The 16,553-nt window shown below is 55.4% G+C and overlaps 2 protein-coding genes across 2 annotated transcripts; both read left to right on the top strand.

Moving 5' to 3' along the window:
- Nucleotides 1–238: 238 nt before the first annotated feature.
- LOC147414752 (protocadherin beta-16-like) lies at nucleotides 239–6,623 on the top strand. The gene is made up of 6 exons (XM_086471214.1): nucleotides 239–243; nucleotides 1,310–1,359; nucleotides 2,634–2,825; nucleotides 3,447–5,914; nucleotides 6,155–6,314; nucleotides 6,577–6,623. The coding sequence occupies exons 1-6, from the start codon at nucleotides 239–241 to the stop codon at nucleotides 6,621–6,623; spliced, it is 2,922 nt and encodes a 973-aa protein (XP_086327340.1).
- A 1,431-nt stretch (nucleotides 6,624–8,054) lies between these two features.
- LOC147414753 (protocadherin beta-15-like) lies at nucleotides 8,055–10,496 on the top strand. Its single transcript, XM_086471215.1, has one exon. It carries the CDS (start codon nucleotides 8,055–8,057, stop codon nucleotides 10,494–10,496), a length of 2,442 nt encoding a protein of 813 aa, XP_086327341.1.
- Nucleotides 10,497–16,553: the final 6,057 nt, after the last annotated feature.

The following is a 16,553-nucleotide window of genomic DNA, read 5'->3' on the forward strand; positions in this document are numbered from 1 at the left end:
AAAATGTTGAAGGGAATAGGCTTTAGAATTGAATGCTCAGGAACACCACTGGTGACCATTTACCAGCCCCATGTAGCCCCCCATCACTACAACCCTTTGAGCTCTGCCCTTCAGCCAGTTCTTCACCCGGCTCTCTGCGAAGCTGCTCATCTCACAGTTGGACAAAGTGTGCGGAAGGATCCTCTGAGGGACAGTATCATACTCCAGAAAAACTCCATTAACTGCCATCCCGTCATCCATGAGGTGGGTGACCTCATCACAGAAGGATATCAAATTAGTTAAACAGGACTCTGTTTAAAACTGTCCTGTTTGCTTTCCGTGTTGACTGTGCCTGATGATTGCATTGTTCTTGAAATTCCTTTCAGTAGTACCCAGGATGATCTTCTCCATAATTTCTCCAGGAACTGAGGGTAGACTAACAGGTCTGTGGTTTCCTGGATCTTCCCTCACGCTCTTCTTTGCAAATTGGAAGAACATTGGCTAGCTTCCAGTCAGCAGGGACCTCCCCAGAGCCCAAGTCCTTTGGTAGGTGACCAAGAGAGTCCTGCCATGACATCTGCCAGATCATTCAGTACTCTGGAATGAATCCAGATGAATTGCAGTAGCTAAAGGCAGGGTCTGGGAGAAGGAATACTCACCCACTATAAGTGAAGTGCAGGTTCATGGCTATGTAAAGAATGTGAAGGTGTACAAGTCCGTGGGACCTGATGATATCCATCCCCGGGTCAAGAGAGACCTAGCAGACAGGGTTGCTAGGCCACGTTCCATCATATTTGAGAAGTCATGGCAGTCTGGTGAAGTGTCTAAAGACTGGAAAAGGGGAAACATCACACCCCATTTTCAAAAAGGGAAAAAAAAGAAGACCTGGGCATCTTGTCACATCTGTGCCTGGCAAGATCATGGAGCAGATCCTCCTGAAGGCTCTGCTATGGCACCTGGAAAATGTGGAGGTGATTGGTGGCAGCCAGCATGGCTTCACCAAGGGAAAATCCTGCCTGAGAAATCTGGTGGCCTTTTGTGATGGAGTTCCAGCATCAATCAACAAGGGAAGAGCAAATAATGTCATCTATCTGGACTTGTGCTACGCCTTCGACACTGACCCGCACAACTTCCTGTTCTCCAAATGGGAAAGACACAGATTTGAGAGATGGACCACTTTGTGGATAAGAAATTGGCTGGAAGGTCGCACTCAAAGTGTTGTGATCAATGGCTCGATATCTCAGTGGAGACCAGTGACAAGCAGTGTTACACCTCAGGGATTGGCACTGGGACCAGTGCTATTTAACACCTTTGTCATTGACATGGACAGTGGCATCGAGTGCACCCTCAGCATCTTTTCCGACGACACCAAGTTGGATGGTGAGGTCAGCATGCTGGAGGGAAGGGGTGCCATCCAGAGGGACCTGGACAGGCTGGAGAGGTGGGCCCAGGCCAACCTCATGAAGTTTAACAAGGCCAAGTGCAAGGTCCTGCCCCTGGGTCGAGACAATCCCAAGCAGAATTACAGGCTGGGCGATGAGTGGATTGAGAGCAGTCCTGGGGAGAAGGACTTGAGGGTGCTGGTGGATGACAGGATGAACCTGAGCCAACAGGGTGCGCTTGCAGCCCAAAAAGCCAACTGTATCCTGGGCTGCATCAAGAGAAGTGTGGCCAGCAGGTCGAGGGAGGCGACTCTGCCCCTCTACTCTGCCCTCGTGAGAACCCACCCTGAAATACTTCGTCCAGCTCTGGTGCCCCCAACACAAGAAGGACATGGAGCTGTTGGAGAGAGTCCAGAGGAGGGCTTCCAAGACGGTCAGAGGGGTGGAACACCTTTCCTACGAGGACAGACTGAGAGAGTTGGGCTTGTTCAACCTGGTAAGAGAAGGCTCCTTGGACACCTCTTAGCGGCCTCCCAGTACCTGAAGGGGCCTACAAGAAGGCCGGGGAGGGACTTCTTACAAGGGCCTGCAGTGATAGGATTAGAAATCACGGTTGGAAGCTGGGCGATGGCAGGTTTAGCCAGGCGAGGGCAGGGGGTTGGAAGTAGTTGATCTTTGAGTTCCGTTCCAACCCAAACCATTCTATCATTCTATGAATCCCATCAGGCCCCATGGAATTGTGAACATCCAGCTGATATGGCTGATCTCGTACAATTTCAGGGTCCACAAATGCACTATTCCTACACTCGTGGTCCTCCGACTCAGGGCACCAGGTAGCCCAAGGTCTACCAGTATTATTAAAGAGCGAGGCAAGGAAAGCACTGAATGCCTCCACTTCTTCTTCATCCCTATTAGTCAGGTGACCATCGTCAACAAGTACCAGTCTAATGTTTTCTTTAGACCTCTTCTTGCTATTAACATACTTAAAATAACTTTCTTGTTGACACACCACAGGGCAATTTCAGCTGTAGTAGAGCTTTGGCTTTTGGAGTCTCGTCCCTGCTCTGTAATATTGCTGCAAAGCCTGACCTTGCTCCCAGAGATCATACAATTTCTTTTTCCTCTTGAGCTCCACGAAGAGTTCCCAGTTCAGCCAAGCTGGTCTTCTGCCCTGATTACTCTACTTTCATGACAAAGTGGAATTGCCTGCTAATAAGCTGTAACTGGACAGAGTTGTGAAAACATGTTCATTGTCTTTGTGTGAACTGTAAGGAAACTCCATGAGTCTTTTCAAGGGACTTTTCCTGAGGATGGAATCAGGCAAAGTTGGGAAAATGACCAGCCTCCGCCCCTCGGGGCCGCGGGAAAGGCCTGGGGCTCGTCCTGCTGCCCTGTTTGTCCAAGGGCGGGGGGCGGCCTCCCGGGAGCCGAGCGCGCCCGCCCGCCCGCGGGCTCTTGGCAGCGGTGAGCGGGGCAGGACGGGGGGCAGCTGCCGGCAATGATGGTGAAGCATTTGGTATCAGGACCTTTCCCTGGCACCAGCTCCCATTGTCAAGAGCGGTGCTTCTCTGGTCCGCCCCACTTGCTAATTGTGCTGATTAACAAGCAGAGAAGAGAAGGCAAATCCCGGAACGCAGCCTGTGGAAGTGGCAGATCTTGCACGGCCTCCACGCCACGGAGGAAACCCGAAGACTCTGTTTGAAGACGTGACGGTTGGGAGATGGGAAGCGATGCGCAGAGCAGCGCTCTGGATGCGGGGAGGGAGCCCGCGTCCAAGCGAGGAGAGCATTTCCCCTGCGGCCATCGGCTTGGGTTTGCACGGGGAGCGCAGATTCAAGCAGCACCCTCCAAACCGGCAGCCCTGGCCCGAAGGAGAAGCCAGAAGAACTATTCCCCCTTGCGACGCTGGGTGGGGGTGTTGGCCACGGAGCGGCAGGTTCCTCTGCCCGCCCCGGGTTTGCCGGCACCGGGAGAGAGAGAAAAAAAAAAAATAAAGGCGTGTGAGCTGCTCGGGAAGGGCGGCGGGGCGCGCAGTCGGGGTGCTCGGGGGCTTTCGGACCCCCTTAGCCCGGGGTTCCTGACCAGCACCGCTCTGCCTCGGACGCTGCTTTAAAATGCTGGGAACCACGGAGGACGGTGGATGGCTTTTCTGGAGAGGAATGGCGAGTGGGAGCCGGAGCGGTGGCAGCAAGAGGCAAGTGATCTTGTTTATTCTGGGCGTTTGCGCGTGTCAGAGCGGGGCTGAAACCCTCCGCTATTCTCTGGCGGAGGAAATGGAGAGGGACTCCTTTGTCGCCAATATTGCAAAGGACCTGGGGGTTGCTCCGGAGCAGCTGGCAGCTCGCAAGGCCCGCGTTGTGTCCGAGGGGAACGAGCAGCTTTTCCGCCTCAACCAAAACACGGGAGTCCTGACGGCCAAGGAGTCGCTGGACCGAGAGGAGATCTGTCCGCAGAGCGACACCTGCACCCTCTTTTTTAAGATATTATTTGAGAATCCGGTGCAGCTGATCCGGGGAGAGGTGGAGGTTCGTGACGTGAACGACAACTCCCCCGTGTTCCCGGAGAAAGAGATGGCTTTAGAGATTCCCGAAACGACACCTCCCGGGTCCCGTTTTCCTCTGGAAAGCGCCCGGGACAAGGACGTGGGCAGCAACGGCTTGCAGAACTACAGCCTTGGATCCAATTCGCATTTCTCCCTCGCTCTCAGAACAGGGAAAGGCGGAGTAAAATACGCGGAGCTTGTGCTAGAGCGGCAGCTGGACCGTGAAGAGCAGCCGGAGCTGAATTTACTCCTCACCGCCACCGACGGGGGCTCGCCACCCAGGTCGGGCACGGCTCAGATCCGGATCGTGGTGCTGGATGCCAATGACAACATCCCGATCTTCAGTCGGGAGGTGTACGAGGTGCGCCTGGCCGAGAACAGCCCCCCGGAGCAGCTGGTGGTGAGAGTGGCGGCCGCGGATCCCGACGAAGGGTCCTACGGGCAAGTGCGGTACGCCTTCACCCAGACATCGGAGTGGTCCCGGCAGCTCTTCGAGCTGAACCCCGCCACCGGAGAGATACGGGTCGCGGGCAACCTGGACTTCGAGGAAGCGGGAAGCCACATGATGATGGTGAAAGCCACGGACGGCGGGGGGCTGTCTGCGCATTGCAAAGTGCAGGTGGAGGTCCTGGACGTGAACGACAACGCCCCCGAGATAGCGCTCACCTCCCTCAGCGCCTCCATTCCCGAGGACGCGCCGCCGCGCACCGTGGTGGCCCTGTTCAGTGTGCGGGACCGGGACTCCGGGGACAACGGCAGGACGGAGTGCGTGATCGACGGGGACTTGCCCTTCAGTCTCAGCCCCGCTTTTGACAATTACTACGAGCTGAGGACAAGCGCGGCGCTGGACAGGGAGAGGACGGCGGAGTACAACATCAGCATCACGGCCCTGGACTGGGGCGCGACGCGGCTGAGCTCTCGGGAAAGCCTCTTGGTGCAGATCTCGGACGTGAACGACAACGCCCCCGAGTTCACCCAGGAGGTTTACACGCTGTGGGTCACGGAGAACAACAGCCCCATGCTGCGCATCGGCAGCGTGAACGCCACGGACGCCGACGCGGGCAAAAACGCGCGCGTAAACTACGCGCTGGTGCGGCAGGAGGGCAAGGAGCAGCCCGACGTGTCGGTCAGCTCTGAAAACGGCGACGTCTACGTCCTCCGGCCGCTGGACTTCGAGGAGGTGCGCGCCTTCGAGGTGGCGGTGCGCGCCGCCGACGGCGGCTCGCCGCCGCTCAGCGCCCAGGCGGTGCTACGCGTGGTGGTGCGGGACGAGAACGACAACGCGCCCGTCGTGCTGCACCCGCCCGCCGAGAGCAGCGCGGCGGCGGGCGAGCTGGTGCCGCGCTGGGCGCGGGCGGGCTACCTGGTGGCCAAGGTGGTGGCGGTGGACGCGGACGCGGGTCAGAACGCGTGGCTGTCGTACGAGCTGGCCAAGGCGACGGAGCCGGGGCTGTTCCGCGTGGGGCTGCACAGCGGCGAGGTGCGGACGGCGCGGGCCGTGGCGGAGCGCGACGCGCCCCGGCAGCGGCTCGTCGTGCTGGTGCGGGACCGCGGGCAGCCGCCGCGCTCCGCCACCGCCACCCTCGGCATCGCGCTGGTCGACGGCTTCTCCGACGCCCATCTGCGGGGGAGCGAGGAGGCGCCGGCCGCCGAGCCCGACGGGCCGCTGACCCTCTCCCTCATCGCGTGCCTGGCGTGCGTGTCGGCGCTGTTCGTGGCCACCGCGGTGGCCACCGTGGTGGCGAAGGTGCGGCGGGCCAGGCGGAGCGAGGCGGAGCCCTTGCCCACGTTCCCGAGGGCTGCCACGGAGAGCAACGCGGGCTCCCTGCCCCGCAGCTACGTCTACGACGTCTGCTTCGCCGCCGGCACCGTCAACAGCGAGTTCCGGTTCCTCAGGCCCCTCTTGCCCTGCCTCCCCGCCGGGCTGCCCCCCGGCCCGGGCGACCAGCGGAGCTCGGTGTGCTCGCAAGAGGCGGCCAACGTGGGCGAAGAAGGCGACTGGGCTGCACAGGTGAGGGACCTGCCCGGGCCGAGGCGATGGGGGGAGCGGGGAGGGAGCAGCGCGGCGTGAGGCGGTTCTCCCCTGGCAGTAAGGACTACCGACGTGGCGGCGGTGGTGGTGGAGGAGCCACAGGCGGGAGGGGAGGGTAGAGGGGGTCTCAGAGCCTCTGGCGGGGGCCTCCCGGGAGGACCCGGCTCGGCTGAGCTGATCCCGAAGCGCTGAATAACGGCGCCCTCTCATTCGCCTTAGCTCAAAACTTTGGCCCGTGAGAAGATGGGAAGTAGGGCTATAGATGTGCGCGCCACGCAGCCGGTCCTGTCCCCGCACCGTGCAGAGCCCGTAGGGACCCAGAGCAGGAACGACCCCGCCCCTAGGGACACGTCCTCCCGGAGGCGGCAGCCCCGGCAACGTAGTGGTCCCGTCCCGCGTCAAGCGGGACTGCGGGGACGACGGTGCAGAGGGGTGTCTCATCACTGACGTTGTCCCTTGCAGTGCTGTTAGGAGCTGGCGCTCGGCGCTGCCATGTGCCTTTCAGTAGGGCGGCGGCAGTGCTGAACTCAAAATGTCAGGGTAGTTTGGATATCGAGGCCTTACAACGCAGCCTCCCTGTGCCTTCCTTTGTGATGTCCGCAGTGGAGGCTGGTTCCCAGCTTTCGATTGTCCCCGTCCAGGTCAGAGACCCACCGCCCGGTCCGGCCTCCTCTTTGGCTCTGGGTAGAGCAGAGTGGCGTCACACGCGCAGTGGTCTCAGACCCCTAAGCTTCTCGCCGCTGCTGCTTCCCTTCAAAGGCGACCCTCGGCTCTCTGTTCTTTGCAGGGCAGAGCTTCCCTCTCCGAAGACACGGCTCCCAGACGTGCGGAAGCAGCTTGCCCTGCAAACGGGGGGATGGAGTTACGTGACAATTCCGATCCAAACCCTTGGCTCACCCACCAGTAAGTGAGGAGAAAGACAAGCCTGTCTGTCCTCACCGGCTGACGTTCTCACAGGGAAAAGAGAACGGAGAGAGAAACACGCACCAAAAAATTACCGAGGAGGTTCAAGCATTCTCTGTGAGACAGCAAACCGCTCTCCTCTTGAGCAGTCCTTTATTCTTGTAGGTATTTTGTAATTGTGATACGGATGGAGGAGGAGGTCTGTGTTGCATGTTGATTACATCGAGACTTGGTGTATGATTGTGAGAGTGCTACTGCTTCTAGATGTTCAGGGAAACACTGAAAAGTGGAAGCAGATCTTCAAGATGACTTCTTCCTACATTACTTTTTCTGTGCATTGTTTTTTTCTTTCTTATGGAGAGGGGTCTGTAATCACGTCTTAATTTTCTGCAGTCTGTTCAATAGCAAGGTAGAAACGTATTAAGAAAGTTAAGCTGTGCTTGCAAAGGATTTCCTTATTATGACCAAGCAGAAACTGATTCCACTCGAAACGGCTGACATTGTCACTCTTTCCATAACCGACCGGGAGTTTACTGGTTCTCCATAGTGTTAAGAGTAAGCTTTGAGCAATGTATTTTTCTTTTTGTTTTGTTTTGTTTTTTTTTTCTGGGCAACTTAAAGTTGAAATGAGCATGTCAATATTTTTGAGTATCAGGACGTAACCTTAAGGCACTGTAGAAGATAGGGGGTAACGAAGCTTTCGGGTTTCGCTTCTTTTCATTACCGCTGATGATCTATAGAGGAATGCGATGTTTGCTGTAAGCCACACGTTTTCAGGAGTCAACGGCGTGATGCCAGGAGAGAGGAAAAGCTGTCGCGCACGGGTCGGTGTGGCAGCGCGGGCAGCGGGCGGCGGCGGGCGCAGTCCCGCTGCGGGCCGCAGGGTGGTGCTGCCGGCCAAGGCGACGCCGAGCGGCTGCGGAGGGAGGCGGCCGAGCCCGGCCCGGCCCTGCCCAGCGCAGCCCAGCCCCGCCGAGCCGAGCCGAGCCGAGCCGAGCCGAGCCGGGCAGCAGCGGCGGTGGCGGCGGTCGGCGGCGAGCGGTGCCCCGTGCCAGCCGCTGCCGGGCCAGGGCGGCCGCGCTGCGCCCCGCCAGCCGGAGTCGGCGAGAGGGAGGGCGCCCGCCCGCCGCCCCGCCGCGCTGCTGCCGGGCGCCGCTGCTTCCCGCGGAGGACTGCGCGGCCGAGGCGCGAGACGGAGGCTGTCCGCCGGCCCGCCATGGCGATCGCAAGGCAAGTGCTTTGTCTCTCTGCTCTCCTCTCCCTGCCGCACGCGCGCCCCGAGCCCCTCCGCTACTCCGTAGCCGAGGAGGGCGAGAGCGGCTCCGTGGTGGCCAACGTGGCGGAGGACGCGGGGCTGGCCCCGGCGCAGCTCTCGGCTCGCCGCGCCCGCCTCGCCTCGGAGGACGGCCGGCAGCCCTTGCGCTTAGACCGCGGCACCGGCCGCCTCGTCGTGGCGCAGAGGCTGGACCGGGAGGAGCTGTGCGGGCAGTCCGCGACGTGCACGCTGCCCTTCGAGCTGCTGCTGGCAGAGCCGCTGCAGTTCTTTCGGGTCGAGGTGGCGGTGGAGGACATCAACGACCACTCGCCCGTTTTCCCGGAGGAACAAGTCACTTTTAAGATCCCGGAAAGGAGCGACCCGGGCTCTCGTTTCCCGCTGGAGGGGGCTCAGGACCTGGATGTTGGCAGCAACAGCATCCAGGCGTACAGAATCGCTCCCGACAACGAGTACTTTACTGTCTCCTTTGAGAGTCAGAGTGAGAACGACAAACAGGTGGAACTGGTCCTGGAAAAGCCGCTAGATAGAGAGGAGCAGGAGGAAATGAGTTTCAGTCTCATCGCTGTGGATGGAGGCTCTCCACCCAGGAGCGGGACCACCCAGATCCACATTGTCGTTCTAGACGTAAATGACAATGCGCCCGTCTTTACACAGAAACTGTACGTTGGGCAGGTTTTGGAAAACGCCCCAGAGGGCTCTGTGGTTCTCCGCGTGGTGGCAACAGATCTGGACGCGGGACCTAATGGGGACATTGTCTATCAGTTCAGCCAAGCGGTGGGCCAGAGCAGCTCAGCATTTGTGATTGACCCCACGAGTGGTGAAATTAAACTCACAAAGCCTCTGGACTTTGAGGCAGCAGAGACCCACGAGCTCAGCGTGCGGGCCACGGACGGTGGGGGCCTCTCAGCAATCTGCAAGGTGTTGGTGGAGGTGGTGGATGTGAATGACAATGCACCAGAGCTGGTGGTCAGTTCCTTCAGCAGCCCCCTCCCCGAGAACGCATCACCTGGGACAGTGGTCGCCCTCTTTACTGTCAGGGACCGGGATGCTGGTGCCAACGGGAAGCTCTCCTGTGCCCTTGAGGACCAGTTCTTGTTCTCCCTGCGGCCGGCCTACAAGAATTACTATGAGCTGGTGACTGTGAGCACACTAGACCGTGAGGAGACGGCTCAGTACATCCTGACTGTCATAGCAGCAGATGCGGGGACACCTCCTCTCACGACCACCCAGACCTTCACGGTGGACATCTCCGATGTCAACGACAATGCACCTGTCTTCAACCAGACATCGTACACCATGCACGTGCGTGAGAACAATGTCCCCACAGTGCTCGTTGGAGCCGTCAGTGCCAGGGATGCTGATGTGGGGCCCAATGCCAAGGTGACCTATTCGCTGGCACCATCCCACCCCACGGAGCGGCCTCCCTGCTCCTGCATCTCCGTCAACTCTGAGAACGGGCACATCTTTGTGCTGCGGTCCCTGGACTACGAGCAGGTGAGGCAGATTGAGGTCTCGGTGAGTGCCTCCGATGCGGGGTCTCCCCCTCTTAGTGCCAACGTCACCCTGCGCCTTGTTGTGGTGGATGAGAACGACAATGCGCCGTTGGTGCTGCACCCAGCGCAGGACAGCAGCCCACCATCCAGCGAGCTGGTGCCCACATCGGCTGAGGCGGGGTACCTCATCTCCAAAGTGGTGGCCGTTGATGCCGACTCAGGACAGAACTCGTGGCTTTCGTACCACCTGCTGAGGGCCACTGACCCCGGGCTGTTTGCAGTGGGTGCCCAAAGCGGGGAGGTGAGGCTGAGGAGGCCAGTGACAGAGAGAGACGCCGTGAAGCAGAAGCTCGTCGTCCTGGTGCGAGACAACGGGCGGCCCCCGCTGTCAGCCACTGCAGCACTGAGCGCACTCCTGCTCAATGACTTCTCAGACATGCCTCTACCACACAGCAGCCTGGCCACAGAAGATGAGGGTGGCTCCCTGACAACCTATTTAATCATTTCATTGGTCCTCGTCTCACTGCTCTTCCTCGTGTCCACAGCAGCCTTTGTCACTTGCAAGGTGTGCAAGAGCAAGGCGCTGAAGGGTGGACACGTGCTTTATGGCCCCGGTAACCTGCAGAGTGACCTGGCTGATGCAGCCACTGCGGGGACCCTGCCCCACGCCTATTGCTACGAGATCAGCCTCACGACGGGCTCGGGCAACAGCGAGTTCAAGTTCCTGAAGCCCATCCTCCCCAGCCTGCCACCACAGCAGTGTACTATGATGGGGGGCACCGAGGATGAACAGGATTTCCCCCATGGCCCTGTAGCTGTGGAGAACACGGCAGCAGAGAATGCAGAGATGCTCTCTGGGGAACAGTTCAATAGCCTTTCCTTTAACTAGTGTGGAGTCAGCAGAGACAGAGGCTTCATGCCTTGTGATAGGAAAGGATCCCAGCTACAGCGTGTGGCAATGGATCCTCCAGAGTAAATATGTATTTGCAAGCAGTATCTCGGACTTTCCTGAAATTCTTAGTCGAGAGAAAGGTTGATTCCCCCCTAAAAAAAAAAACAAAAACAAACAAAGAAAAAAAAAAAAACCCAACAAACTATAGTCTCCTCAGCCAGGCAACAATATGTTTCTGCTCTTTTACAGCAATTTCTGAAATGCTTCGAGAGTGGAACTAGTTCCAGGCACCCGCCTAAGTTCTCGTCTTACTTCCTGTGAGGCAAGACTGTGATCTTCTTATTCTGTGCTGTAGTGAAATGGCACGGTCGGGCAGACAAATCACACGCTCGCTGAAATGCACGTTACCCTCCTCCCGGGTCAGGAAACAAGGCAGTTGTGAGGGCTGTGTTACAATGCGGTGCAAGCACGAGGCTCTTTCTTCTCTGCGTTCTGGATGTGTCTGTCTGTGATGTGTGGGCTCGGTGTGTTTTGCCTTCTGGTCGCTATGTCTGTCTGTACAGGCCTGTTGTGCCTGCACTTGCTGCACAAAGGCTGCCCGGTGAAGCAGGGAGTTGTGCACATCCAGCTGCTGTGATGCCTGTAATTCCAGCTCATCAGGCAAGAAGGGTATTTTGACTCTTTGAGTACAGCAGTCTCCTCTTCTCTCGGGAAGAGCAACAAAACGCACATCAAGATCTTCCTTTGTCCCTTAAGAGGGGGTCGGGTGGGCTGTCTCCTTGGGATTGCCTTGGACATAAAGCAGTTCTAACGGTGTTCGCATAGGCTGTAACTGTAGGGAGATGAGATAACATGTTCATTGGTTTTGGGTAGATTGTTAGGAAAGTCCACAAGTGATTTCAAAGACTATTTTGTGAAGGGAGAATCGAGATGAATTTCAGAAACGGATTTTGCTTTTGGTCTTGTGATTGTTTTTCCAGAATCCGGAGGCTTGTTGAGGGGAGAGGAAAGCTGTCCTGATATGAATTTTTGGGTTTGTGTTAAAGCATTTGCATTCTTCTTTTTGCCCTTTCTCCTTCGACTCTGGGAACTGTGTTTGAGCCTAGTCTTACCTATTCCTCTTAAGAACGACTGTCACCCCATGTATAAAGGCAGTGTGGCACGGAATATTTGGAGACGCTCACGCTGTGTTGTTCTGCAGTTGTGAAGTGTACCGTTGTAAACTGGGATACCCTTGTGTGTAAAAGTGAAATAAAGAGGACAGACAAATGCCTTGTGTGGAGACATAGTCCTTGTAGAGCTGTTCTTGCTGGTCAAATTCTCTGTCAAATTCTTAAAGGCCAGGATTTTTTTCCTCATTTCATCCCTTGGCTGAGATAAGGGTGAGTGGGTACATTTCTTCAGTTTGAAGCCGCAGCAGACAGAGCATTCAGGGAAATGGTGGGGAGCAGGGAATTGCTGGCAGGCCTCTGCTTGTCTTCTGAGCACTGAGATTCTGGCTGCAACAGGGTCCAGTTGGATCAAAGTCGGGGAAAACCAGCCCCTACCCTAAGGGGGGACCTGGATGTGCAAATGCTTCTGCAAAGCAGAGGGGTGGGGGAATGAGCTTTCCAAGTCTCCTGGCAGCTCCAGGTGCAGATGAAAAATATGAGGTGTTGGAGCACAAAGTGGTTTTGACACTACAGGTGTAGGAGTTTCAGGAGATGGAAGGCCCAAAGAAAGCATTCATGTTCCTTTGGAAAATATTTAGGGGAGCACAAGGAGGTGGGCATTTGGTGAGCAAAAATTGCTAGCAGGGAGAGCTCTGCTTTCTGGAAATGCAGAGGACTCCAGCCATCCCTTCTGCAAGGCCTCATAAAAAGGTAATTCCTGAGGTCAGGCTGGAGTAGTAATGCTGACCAGAAGATGTCTGTATATTGAGGGGAGAATGATCCCTAATCCAGTTAACCTGAGTAGAATCATAAAATCATTTGGGTTGGAAAAGATCCTCGAGATCATCGGGTCCAACTGTTAACCTTACACTATAGAAAACCATGCCTGTGAGGTCCATGTCCAGGGATAGTGACTCAATACTTTACTGGGCAGCCTGTGCCAGTGCTTGACAATCCTTTTGCTGAAGAAATGTTTCTAATATCCAATCTAAACCTCCCCTGGAGCTACTTGAAGTTTACAAACAGGGAGCTCACAAGCAGCTCCCAGTTGCTACTGGCGACAAAGCCACCTGCGAGCAAGAAGTCCACATGCAAACTTCTTTAACTGTGTCACTAGAAATGGTGAATAGAATTGTTGTCTTGCAGGAAAGTCCTACAATGGCTTGAATGCGTGGAACAGGGGCACTCTTTCTTTCTTGTCACCAGGGTCTGCACGGCATGCTGTGTGTGGCCTGAGTCCTGGGCAAAGCTAGTCTGCTGAGAGTTGTGCCCATCTAAAGGGATGTAGGATTATCTATGCTAATCTCTTCCAACACTATGAGCTGTAATATACAGAGTTGGCAATGACATCTTAGAGAATCAGGGTGTCTCTCTTCCTGAGGTGACAAGGAACCAGCACCTGCTGGTGTAAACAAGCTGGATTTCGGGTCATTCCAGCTCGAGGGTCTGGCTGTCTGCTGCAGTTCATAACTTGATGGCTTATTACAGTTTTTACCCTGTGAGAAGGGGAGGCTGTTTCCTGCATTGCAGGGCCTGAACACACTGCTGAGCTTTCCCAAGGGGGTCATTTTAGGTGTTTTTTAAGGAGGAAAACTTCTTATGCCCTTCATAGTCCTCCCAGAGGGGATGTGATATTGGACCTGTTGGTCAGCAACGCAAGGTAGGTAATCGGAGATGTCCAGCTGGGAGGCAGCCTGGGCTGCAGTGATCACGCACTGGTGGAGTTTGTAGTCCTGAGGGATATGGGTCAGGAAAGAGTAAAGTTGGGACCCTGCATTTCAGGAAAGCAAACTTCCAGGTATTCAAGGAGTTAGTCAATGGGACCCCCTGGGAAACTGCCCTTGGGGACAAGGGAGCAGGGCAGAGCCAGCAGATCTTTAAGGCTGCTTTCCACAGAACATAAGAGCTCTCGACCTGCAAGTGTAAGAAATCAGTACTCTATAATATTGTCATGGGTAAGGCTTTAACCAGGACAGAAATCTTCATCAACAACATAGAGAGTGGGATTGAGGAGAGCAGGGGACAGCAGCAAAATGCACCACAAGATCTTCCTTTGACCCATAAGAGGGGGCCGGTTGGGCTGTCTCCTTGGCATTTCCTTGAATTATAGCAGCACTAATGGTGTAGGGATAGAGGGGAATTGAATGGAAATTAGCATATCATTGTATAGCATAGCACAGCATAGCATAGAATAGTAGAGAATAGACTATTTCAGTTGGAAGGGACCTGCAATGATCATCTAGTCCAACTGCCCAATTGCTTCACAGCTGACCAAGTTAAAGCATATTATTAAGGGTATTATCCAAATGCCTCATAAACCGAGAGACGTTTGGGGCATTGACCACCCTTTGATCATTGACAATCATTGACCACCCATTCCCTAGGAAGCCTGTTCCAGTGTTTTGGCCACCTTCTCAGTAAAAAAAATGCTTCCTAATATCACATCTGAACATCCTGTGGTGCAGCTTTGAACCATTCACTTATGTCCTGTCGCTGGATATGAGGGAGAAGAGCTCTGCACCTCTCTATACACTTCCTCTTCTGAGGAAGCTCGAGAGAGCAATGAGGTGGCCCCAAGACTCCTCTTCACCGATCTAGACAAACCCAAATCCTGAGCCACTTCTCACAGGACATACCTTCCAGCCCTGTCACCAACTTTGTTGCCTGCCTCTGGATGCTGTCCAGTACCTTCACATCCTTCTCAAATTGTGGTGCCCAGAACTGCACACAGGACTCGAGATGAGGCCGCACCAACGCCAAATGCAGCGGGATAATCACCACTTTTGAGCAGCTGTTCGTGCTGTGTTCAATGCGCTCCAGGATGCGGTTTGTGCTCTTGGCTGCCAGGGCACACTGCTGACTCCTGTTGACCCTTGTGTCACCCAGCACCCCCGATCCCCTTCTGCAGGGCTGCTTTCCAGCCGCTTGTCTCCCAGTTTCTCCTTGTGCCCAGTGCTACTCCATTCCAGGTGCAGATTCTGGCTGTTGAGCCTGTTGAATTTCATGCCATTGATGATTACCCAGTGCTCCAATCTGTCTAGATCCCTCTGCATGTCCTCTTGTCCCTCAAGGCGGTCAACAGCACCTCCCAGTTTGGTATCGTCAGCCAAACTACTAATGGTGCGTTCACCTCCTGTATCCAGGTCATTGATTAAAATGTTGAAGGGAATAGGCTTTAGAATTGAATGCTCAGGAACACCACTGGTGACCATTTACCAGCCCCATGTAGCCCCCCATCACTACAACCCTTTGAGCTCTGCCCTTCAGCCAGTTCTTCACCCGGCTCTCCATGAAGCTGCTCATCTCACAGTTGGACAAAGTGTGCGGAGGGATCCTCTGAGGGACAGTATCATACTCCAGAAAAACTACATTAACTGCCATCCCGTCATCCCTGAGGCGGGCGACCTCATCACAGAAGGATATCAAATTAGTTAAACAGGACTCTTCCTTGTCCTGTTTGCTTTCCGTGTTGACTGTGCCTGATGATTACATCGTTCTTGAAATGCCTTTCAGTAGTACCCAGGATGATCTTCTCCATAATTTCTCCAGGAACTGAAGGTGGACTAACTGGTCTGTGGTTTCCTGGATCTTCCCTCACGCCCTTCTTTGTAAATTGGAAGAACATTGGCTAACTTCCAGTCAGCAGGGACCTCCCCAGAGTCCCAAGACCTTTGGTAGGTGACCAAGAGAGTCCTGCCATGACATCTGCCAGATCATTCAGTACTCTGGGATGAATCCAGATGAATTGCAGTAGCTAAAGGCAGGGTCTGGGAGAAGGAAGACCCACCCACTATAAGTGAAGAGCAGGTTCATGGCTATGTAAAGAACGTGAAGGTGTACAAGTCCGTGGGACCTGATGATATCCATCCCCGGGTCAAGAGAGACCTAGCAGACTAAGTTGCTAGGCCACGGTCCATCATATTTGAGAAGTCATGGCAGTCTGGTGAAGTGCCCAAAGACTGGAAAAGGGGAAACATCACCCTCCATTTTCAAAAAGGGAAAAAAAATGACCTGGATATCTACAGGCTGGTCAATCTCATCTCTGTGCCTGGCAAGATCATGGAGCAGATCCTCCTGAAGGCTCTGCTATGGCACCTGGAAAATGTGGAGGTGATTGGTGGCAGCCAGCATGGCTTCACCAAGGGAAGATCCTGCCTGACAAATCGGGTGGCCTTTTGTGATGGAGTTCCAGCATCAATCAACAAGGGAAGAGCAAATAATGTCACCTGTCTGGACTTGTGCTATGCCTTCGACACCGTCCCGCACGACTTCCTGTTCTCCAAATGGGAAAGACACGGATTTGAGAGATGGACCACTTTGTGGATAAGAAAGTGGCTGGAAGGTGGCACTCAAAGGGTTGTGATCAATGGCTCGATATCTCAGTGGAGACCAGTGACAAGCAGTGTTACACCTCAGGGATCGGTACTGGGACCAGTGCTATTTAACACCTTTGTCATTGACATGGACAGTGGCATTGAGTGCACCCTCAGCACATTTTCCGATGACACCAACTTGGGTGGTGAGGTCAACATGCTGGAGGGAAGGGATGCCATCCAGAGGGACCTGGGCAGACTGGAGAGGTGGGCCCAGGCCAGCCTCATGAAGTTTAACAAGGCCAAGTGCAAGGTCCTGCCCCTGGGTCGAGACAATCCCAAGCAGAATTACAGGCTGGGCGATGAGTGGATTGAGAGCAGTCCTGGGGAGAAAGACTTGGGGGTGCTGGTGGATGACAGGATGAACCTGAGCCAACAGGGTGCGCTTGCAGCCCAAAAAGCCAACCATATCCTGGGCTGCATCAAGAGAAGTGCGGCCAGCGGGTCAAGGGAGGCGATTCTGCCCCTCTACTCTGCCCTCGTGAGACTCCACGTGAAATACTGCGTCCAGCTCTGGAGTCCTCAACACA

Source organism: Leptosomus discolor, chromosome 10, assembly GCF_034619465.1.
Source record: "Leptosomus discolor isolate bLepDis1 chromosome 10, bLepDis1.hap2, whole genome shotgun sequence".
Classification (NCBI taxonomy): Eukaryota; Metazoa; Chordata; class Aves; order Leptosomiformes; family Leptosomidae; genus Leptosomus; species Leptosomus discolor.

What these genes read in the sequence shown, in the direction of transcription:
- LOC147414752 (XM_086471214.1), top strand. An exon ending in CCCGCGGGCTCTTGGCAGCG is followed by an intron (nt 2,826 to 3,446) that starts GTGAGCGGGGCA and finishes GTTCCTGACCAG; the next exon opens with CACCGCTCTGCCTCGGACGC. An exon ending in GAGGCGGCAGCCCCGGCAAC is followed by an intron (nt 6,315 to 6,576) that starts GTAGTGGTCCCG and finishes GTCCCCGTCCAG; the next exon opens with GTCAGAGACCCACCGCCCGG.
- LOC147414753 (XM_086471215.1), top strand. Translation starts at nt 8,055, where the DNA reads ATGGCGATCGCAAGGCAAGTGCTTTGTCTCTCTGCTCTCCTCTCCCTG.